This window comes from Euphorbia lathyris, chromosome 3 (genome assembly GCF_963576675.1).
Source record: "Euphorbia lathyris chromosome 3, ddEupLath1.1, whole genome shotgun sequence".
NCBI classification, from domain to species: domain Eukaryota; kingdom Viridiplantae; phylum Streptophyta; class Magnoliopsida; order Malpighiales; family Euphorbiaceae; genus Euphorbia; species Euphorbia lathyris.
Window position 1 is genome coordinate 33,653,018 of NC_088912.1, and position 8,253 is coordinate 33,661,270.

The 8,253-nt window shown below is 33.4% G+C and overlaps 1 protein-coding gene across 2 annotated transcripts; it reads left to right on the plus strand.

Moving 5' to 3' along the window:
• Nucleotides 1-3,761: 3,761 nt before the first annotated feature.
• Nucleotides 3,762-6,851, plus strand: LOC136224571 (ankyrin repeat-containing protein At5g02620-like). 2 transcript variants are annotated; one of them, XM_066012932.1, is made up of 4 exons: nt 3,762-4,148; nt 4,348-4,845; nt 5,002-5,411; nt 5,946-6,851. In XM_066012932.1, the coding sequence occupies exons 2-4, from the start codon at nt 4,500-4,502 to the stop codon at nt 6,819-6,821; spliced, it is 1,632 nt and encodes a 543-aa protein (XP_065869004.1). In that variant the 5' UTR covers nt 3,762-4,148; nt 4,348-4,499; the 3' UTR covers nt 6,822-6,851. The 2 variants fall into 2 exon arrangements, with proteins under 2 accessions (XP_065869004.1, XP_065869005.1); XM_066012933.1 differs by having other exon boundaries at nt 4,355-4,845.
• Nucleotides 6,852-8,253: the final 1,402 nt, after the last annotated feature.

Genomic DNA, 8,253 nt, shown 5'->3' on the forward strand with positions numbered 1-8,253 from the left:
TAAGTGGAGGTGAAGGTGGTTATGGTGGTGGTTGTTGAATACGAACTTCCTCATTTCTCCTTGGATGTCCTTCCAAGGCTTGTTGGAGCATGCCTTGAACACCAACCCTCATTTGCTTAATGGCGGCTCTCATTTTCTCTTCCGAGTTTCTCCTTTGCTCATTTACAACTCGTAGATGCTCTCTAACTTCAAGCCTCAACCCATCAATCTTCTTGTCAGAAGCCTCCATAGCTTCTTATAGGATTCTAGGTTGAACCAACTGATACGGATCGAGCACAAAATGATAGTTTTGATCTTAAACTAACAAAAAAATAACTCTTCTCTAGCTAAAACTAGAAGGAAATAATCTCAAAGGTTTGAAACCTTGGCCTCCAAAGGATATAAAAATGAATTTGATTCATAAAAAGTTGTATTCAATAAAAATAGAAAGATTTATATACCCTCTCAACCCTAGACTAGGAAAGACATAAAAACCCCTAAAGCACAACTAACATAACCTAAGCTACTAAGGGTAAAATAGTTACAAGATGACTTAATGGCAGAAATTATAAATAGATGGTGACATATTCGTAATTAGGACAAAAACACAAAAGGAAGAGCTTGCTAGTTAAGTCAGCTCACACGTTGTGTGGTAAAGTGAAACGTTGCGTGGCTGACAATTCGAAAACTCACACGCTGTGTGGGAAGAGCCACACATCGTGTGAATTAAAAGAGAAGGAGCATAATCAGTCGTTCTGATCACACACCATGTGGATGTCTCACACACCGTATGGGCTCTTTGCCTTCGTCTTTGTTGCTGCTCTTCGAACCATACGACGTGTGTCTGTTCCACACGCTGTGTGGACCTTGTTTCAGTGAAATCCCCTTCTCCTGACACGGTCCTTCATCTCTCCACTCGATGCTTCACCCTTTTGAGCTCGAGACTTCCGACCAGTGGTGGAACCAGAACTCAAACTAAGTCGGGGCTTAAATATTTAATAATAAATTTTTATAACGTTAAAAATATTATATCATGTAAAATTCAATAATTTTTAACACAATAATTTGGGGGCCTAATTTTAACCGTGCGGTTGACGGCAAATTTTCAAAGTCCAACCCGTTAGGGCTGGGCAAAAAAAAAAGCCTCCAATACGTTAAAACTATAAAAATATTATCATTTTTTAGAAACTAGCATTGAACTAATAGAAAATTAAACATGTTTACTTTTTTTAATGGTAAAGACATAATAAAAATGAATATTAAATATGTTTACTTTTTTTAATGGTAAATACATATTAAAAATGAATTCAAAAGTGTTATCAAAATAAAAATAAAGAGTCCATTTAAATTAATTAATAATGGTAACATGTTTTTATAATTATTGAAAAATAAAATTAAAATAAATAAAAACTTTTTAAAAGAAAATGAGGTTGGAAGGAATTTAACATATGACCTTTTAAATAGAAGTAAGCATCTTTAACCATATCATCTACCTTTAAATATAGTCAATATAATTCTCTCAAAAATATTATCAGCCACTATTACTAAAAAAATTCTCAATTTTCTGGCGGCCTGCTGAGGCTCGAGTCCACCTCAACCCCCCGGTTCTGTCCCTGCTTCCGATAACAGATTTATGTCTTCATCATAACACCTCGTATCTAAAAATGCTTACCTAAGCAGGATTTTTAGACGTGTAATGTATACTTACTTAACCAAGAACTAAGTTCCTTCAATAGTTGAATCCGACTATCCCGTTCAGGCCTTAATAGCATATCCAACAAATAACGGTTGCATGTTACGGGATACATTTTAAACGAATTAAAAGGTTACTCTAATAGTTTCGACTAGTACAAAATACTCGTGATTTATTAAACCTATAACAATTCAATTATTCTTTTACTTGTATTTAGTCATTGTAAGAACATGTACGCCTAAAACTGTCCATCTTTGTTACCAAAAGGTATGCATCAAATCTTTCATTCCAATTTATTTTTCCAAAGAAAAACAAAAAAACCTTCAGCTACATTCATAAACCATTAAAAAAGCTTTGTGGTTTTTATGTGGAGAGAAACTCCAATTATACGCTAACCTTAAGCGCGTGAAAACTACTCTTCACTTCCCATTTATGATTTGTCTACTTGCGAGATATTCATAAACTCCATAATTGCCCCTTTTCTTAAAATTATTTAAATCATTTGCTATTTTTAAATTATTTTAATGAGATTATGCCTTTATGATGTATAAAGCCACACATTAAAGAAAAAAGACCCCCCTTTTCCCCATTTTTTAATAGTGGCCATGTAAAACATATATTTAAGAATTTTATTGGTTTCTGATTTAAAATTTTTGGTATTTCTATAACAACACATGTATCAATGAATTTACTTTCTCAGAAAATAATTTTTTATGGAAGAAATAATTGAATGTATAATATTTCATTGTTTAGCAATAATAAAAATGATAAATTTAAAATTTAATAAAAATGATAAATTTAAAATTTAATTACAGTGGTGTTTCCAGCCATACAACTATTATTATTCGTTTTATTTGAAACTGTTTTTGTGATCTACAATATCATAAATCGTAATAAAGCAATATTAGATAGTACTTGAAACTGTTTTTAGTATAACAACGAAAAACCTAAAATCGACTTCATAAATTTTTTTTCCATGAATGATTTATATGATGATAGACAAAACTCTCATGTTTTTTCATAAAGGAAAACATAATAACATATATAAAAAGACATACGATAACCGGTCACATAGAGAGACAAATCTCAACTATCAGTAAAAGGAGAAAAAACAAAAAAGTAGAAATAAAGAAGAATGAAAACCTAGATGAAAAAACCACGGCTTGCAATTCCTGAGTTGAATACCAAAGAGTGCAAAAATTGGTTTTTCACATATAAATAAGCCGAGCCACTTATGAACGGCTCGGTGGTCGACTCGATAAAAGATCGGTTCAATTTGTGAACGAGCCGCTCGTTAACACGATTTACTAGCTCGATTTGTAAACGAACCAAATTTGAGCAGTCAAAGGTTGGTTCGAAAACTCGCGAGCAAACTCGATTAGAACATTTATGAACAGATTTTAGTTTTGTAGAAAACTATATAGTTTTCTGTTAGTTTATAAATATCTAAACTTAATATTATTTCATTTGCTATTAGATGAATTCATTCAGAAACATAATAAATGAGTAATAGACGAACTATTTGTAAGCATTTTGTTTATTTATTCACAAAATTTGCTTGTAAATTTATTTATGTATCCAATTAAAGAGTTATTTACGAGTGAACTTTATAAATATAATTAATAATTTACTCATAAACAATTTATGGTTAGATAAATTTTTTGATAAACTAAGTTTAAAAGATGATTTTGGGTTCAAAACTCGGTTTGAATTTGTTTATTTTCTAATGAACCGAGCTTGAACAAGTTCAAGCTCGATTCAAGCTCAAGCTCGTTAATTTTATAGCGATCCGAACTTGAGACAGGTATATGTTTTTTTTTTTTTTTTTTTTGAAAGAGATGGAAAGATCATGTATATCTGTTGAGAGCTGATAATGGGTAAATATCTAAAAGAGTCAACAAGCAAACTGTAAAGTCAAAAAAAGACATCACACTCGCTCTCCTATCACATATTAACGCGCGTGGTTCTGTTATTACCGTTGGTTTCCTCCATTACCCAATTCCATCTCCTGTATTTTTATTTTCTATGTATTATTTCCCTCACATCTTTTTCTTTGTTTCCTCCTTTTCAATATAGAAAGAAAAAAAGAGACAATTAATGTTGTAATCATAACAACCTTTACAAAAGTCTCTCTATTTCGCCATAAGCTAAATTCGTTCCTATAATTCTACATTCTATGGAGATTTGATTTTTCCTTTTTCTTTTTCTAAATCAACAAACGGTTGTTCTTCTTCTTGGGGTTGCCTACATGTGCCCTTCTTTCTACCTTTTGGCCTAATGCTTATTGTTCTTATTGTTATTCCATTGCAGCAATATAAAATTATAAACCCCTCAACCATTTTTTTGTTCCTAAATTGAAATGCATTACAGGTGCTTGCTTTTTTGTTTCTGAGAATAATGCTTCTAAATTATGTGGATTCTTCATCACTTTTAATTAATGGAGAAGAGACAATAATGCTTCTTCCTTCTTCATCAGGTAACCCACGTTTTCCCTCTTTTTTTTTTTTTTTGGTTCTATGTCAATTTCTTCCTGCTTATTCAATCCTGTTTTTAGGAAAGTCCATAAATTTCATGTTTTTTGTGCTTCAAGAATTCTGGGTTCATTGTGATTATCATTTTTAATGTTGATTTTACCAGAAATTTTATTGCTTTCTAATTTAAGGCTTCTAATTTAGGATGCAGGGAATTCCAGAAGAAATTGAGTATTTTTGGTTCAATAATGATGACTTGTGAAACTACAAGATGCAAATTTTGATCTGGGTTTTTGCCAGAAAGAAGAAAAAGAGTTGAGTTTTTTTAAAAAAAAATCAAAATTAGTAATTAATAGATGGATCCGATGGGGCATCAATCTCCAATACCCAGTCCAGTTCCAAGGAAGAAGATGACCAAACAGTTGACGGGGAAGAAAAACGACACGCGGTTGCATTCTGCAGCCAGAGCAGGAAATCTAGTAGCAGCAATAGAAATATTTACCACTAATGAGGAGAAAGAGCTCAAGGAATTACTAGTAAAGCAAAATCAATCAGGAGAAACTGCTCTTTATGTTGCAGCTGAATATGGTTATGTTGATTTAGTTAGAGAAATGATCAAGTACTATGATCTATCAGATGCTGGAATCAAGGCAAGAAATGGGTTTGATGCCTTCCATATTGCTGCCAAGCAAGGAGATTTAGGTAGGTCTCATCATTTGGTTTTTGTTGCCCTTAGGGTTTCCAAATTTCGTGTCCATTTCTGTTTAGAATTAATGTTTCCCGGTATCCGTTTCAGTTTCCGTTTCGGTTTGTGTGCAACTGGCTGGACATTTACATTATGTTAATTCATTATTGCAGATGTATTGGCAGTTCTAATGGAGGTCCATCCGGAATTGGCTATGACTGTTGATTTATCAAATACAACATCTCTGCATACTGCCGCGACGCAGGGGCATATAGAGGTTGTCAAATTTTTGTTGTCTGCAGGGAGTAGTCTGGCAACCATTGCTAAAAGCAATGGGAAAACTGCCTTGCATTCTGCATCGAGAAACGGGCATCTGGAGGTTGTTAGGGCGCTGGTGGCAGCAGAGCCAGGCTTGGTCACAAGGACGGATAAAAAGGGGCAAACGGCACTTCACATGGCGGTGAAGGGCCAAAATGTTGAGGTTGTGGAGGAGTTGATTAATGCAGTACCTTCTTCAGTAAACATGATTGATACAAAAGGCAACACATCATTACATATAGCAACCCGGAAAGGAAGATCTCAGGTGAATCAATTTTTTCCCCTAAAGAGTCTAATTTTGAGTTTATAGAGATTATCCTTGTTCAAAGAAACTTGTTAGTAAGACTTTTAATTGTTTATTCAACTAAATTGCATTGACCTCCTGCTCATTTGAGAGGTTGCATATGGTCCAAGTTTTTCTCTATCAGCTTGAATCATGCTTTGGTCAAATCACTTTAAAAGTCAACTTGAGTTTTCCACATTATGACTGAATTTTTTTTATATGTATAAAGCTTAAATCTTGCTGCTTTTGTTGTTAATACTGTTTTATAATCTGGATGTGCTTCGAATGACGGTTATTCGAAATTGATCATCAGTTGACTTCTGAACAAACCTTGAATTATCTTTTAATTTGATGAACAAGTTGAAAACTATTATAATAAACTAGCTAGTTGAGTTTTAAATTCAGAAGCTGCAAAATAAAGATTTCATATATCCAAATTGTGTGCAGTGTTGAAAAAGGAATTGGTGCACAGAAATGAAAGCATTAAACTGACAAAATGCTGTTCTGATCATGCAGATTGTTCTTCTGATACTCCGGCACAGCGAAACAGACTTAAAAGTTGTCAATAAAAGCAGCGAAACAGCCCTTGACACCGCTGAGAAAACAGGGCACCCGGAGATTGCAACCATGTTACAGGAGCACGGGGTTCAGAGTGCCAAAACCATAAAGCCACAGGGAAAGAATCCAGCTCGCGAATTGAAACAAACAGTGAGCGACATAAAACACGAAGTGCATTACCAACTAGAACACACCCGTCAAACTCGAAAGCGAGTGCAAGGCATAGCGAAACGTATTAACAAAATGCACACAGAAGGACTTAACAATGCCATAAACTCAACAACCGTGGTAGCTGTTCTAATTGCCACGGTTGCATTTGCAGCCATCTTTACAGTCCCCGGCCAATACGTTGATGATCCAAGTGAAATCCCAGCGGGAGATTCACTTGGACAAGCAAACATATCTCACAAAGTACCATTTATGATCTTCTTCATATTTGATTCGATCGCCCTCTTCATTTCCCTGGCTGTGGTGATAGTGCAAACATCGGTTGTTGTGATCGAAAGCAAGGCGAAGAAGCAGATGATGGCAGTAATTAACAAGTTAATGTGGATAGCTTGTACACTAATATCAGTAGCATTTTTAGCTCTATCATTCATTGTTGTAGGAACAGAAGAGAGATGGTTGGCAATCTGTGTTACAATTATAGGAACAAGTATAATGGTTACAACTTTGGGTACTATGTGTTATTGGGTGATTAAGCATAGAATCGAGGCCTCGAATTTGAGGAGCATACGAAGATCATCACTCGGTAGCAGATCGAAATCGATTTCAATGTCTGTATTATCAGATAGTGAGATCTTAAACAATGAAAAGAAAATGTATGCAATCTAAATATAATCCCATACAACATCTTTTTGAATACTGCATCTTGTCTTTTCTTTTGACTTCTAAATGTACATGTCTGACTGAGCAAATCATAAGCTTTTACCTCTTAATTCTAGTCTATCAATGTTGCTTTGGATTATAATTAGGAAAGTAAAAGCAGGACTTAGTTAAAAAGGTAAGTGATGCTAGAAAAGAAAGCATAAGCATTGGCATTGGCATTGACAAAATGGTGTCAAATCTGTGATGACTTTGGGGCACTTAGAAGATTCTGTTGATTGGAATGAGTCATATATAATGGGTCACATGTAAGATGACTAGGATTCTCATGTTTACACAACCATATAAACAGTTCCTCCGTAACAACTTATGGAAGAATATATGTTAGGCTTCATTATTTTTATCCTCTTGTTTGTTTTTCACTCAATTTCTAATACGTGTCATAGTTATTTTGAGATAATTATTCCCGAGTTAGAAACTCGGTGGAGACAGAAAGATAGAGACAACAAATTTTCTTCCACAAATTGTTTTAAAAGAATTTCAAAATAATACTCTTTTTAAAATTGAAGACCATTTTAATAGGTTTTTAAAATTATTTCAAATTTTACCTACATGTCAATTCGGTTATCAAATTTTTTAGACTGGACCTATTATTCTGAATGCATTGATGAACTCAAAAGAATTAAAAATTAAAAATTAAAAATTTACAAGTAGTGTCTGATACTGCTCCTCAAGTTGGTGCTGCTCCTTAAGCCGCAAATAGCAAATTGTTATTGAAAAAGAAACTCAAAGAGAATGAAGCAACAAAAAAAACCAAGGAATACGATGGAAGGGCATTTTCAAGGGAACTCATATAGGAAAGGAGCTTTGTATTCTTAATGCCTAGTGTTTCTATGTGTTTTAATTTTTCCTAAGATAAAAAAAAAAAAGAAATTAAAAATTTACATATGGAAAAATTCATAGAAAACGCATTAGATCTACCAACGCACTTCTCATATTATAATTCTAAAAGTATCTCCCCAAATCATAAAAGTGAAATATCACTGCTGGTCATGAATCAACTACATCGAGACACACGGAGAGAAGATCCAATGATCCACAAACTAAGAGCAATGGATCAAACTAGAGAGAAAAGGCGGGGGTGGCCTCTCTTGAGAGAGGAAGGAGAGAGCCTCTCTCTTCATCTTTCAAACATTATGTGATAAAATTTACGATTCAATTATATATAAAATCTTATTCTTAGTATGTCAATTCATATAAATTTATTTTTTATATCACAAAATAAACTATGCCTTATCTATATATTAAATTAATTTAATTATATATTTTTTTAGTTAATTTTTCGTATAAAATTATAGACCTTAAAAAATAAATCGCATACCCTAATTTATAAACTCTAAATTTTTAATAAATCCTAAAAAATAATTTCTATACATTAATA

Coding starts and splice junctions, on each gene's coding strand:
- LOC136224571 (XM_066012932.1), top strand. CDS start 4,500: ATGGATCCGATGGGGCATCAATCTCCAATACCCAGTCCAGTTCCAAGG. Junction 4,846..5,001: donor TGCCAAGCAAGGAGATTTAG/GTAGGTCTCATC, acceptor TCATTATTGCAG/ATGTATTGGCAGTTCTAATG. Junction 5,412..5,945: donor CCCGGAAAGGAAGATCTCAG/GTGAATCAATTT, acceptor CTGATCATGCAG/ATTGTTCTTCTGATACTCCG.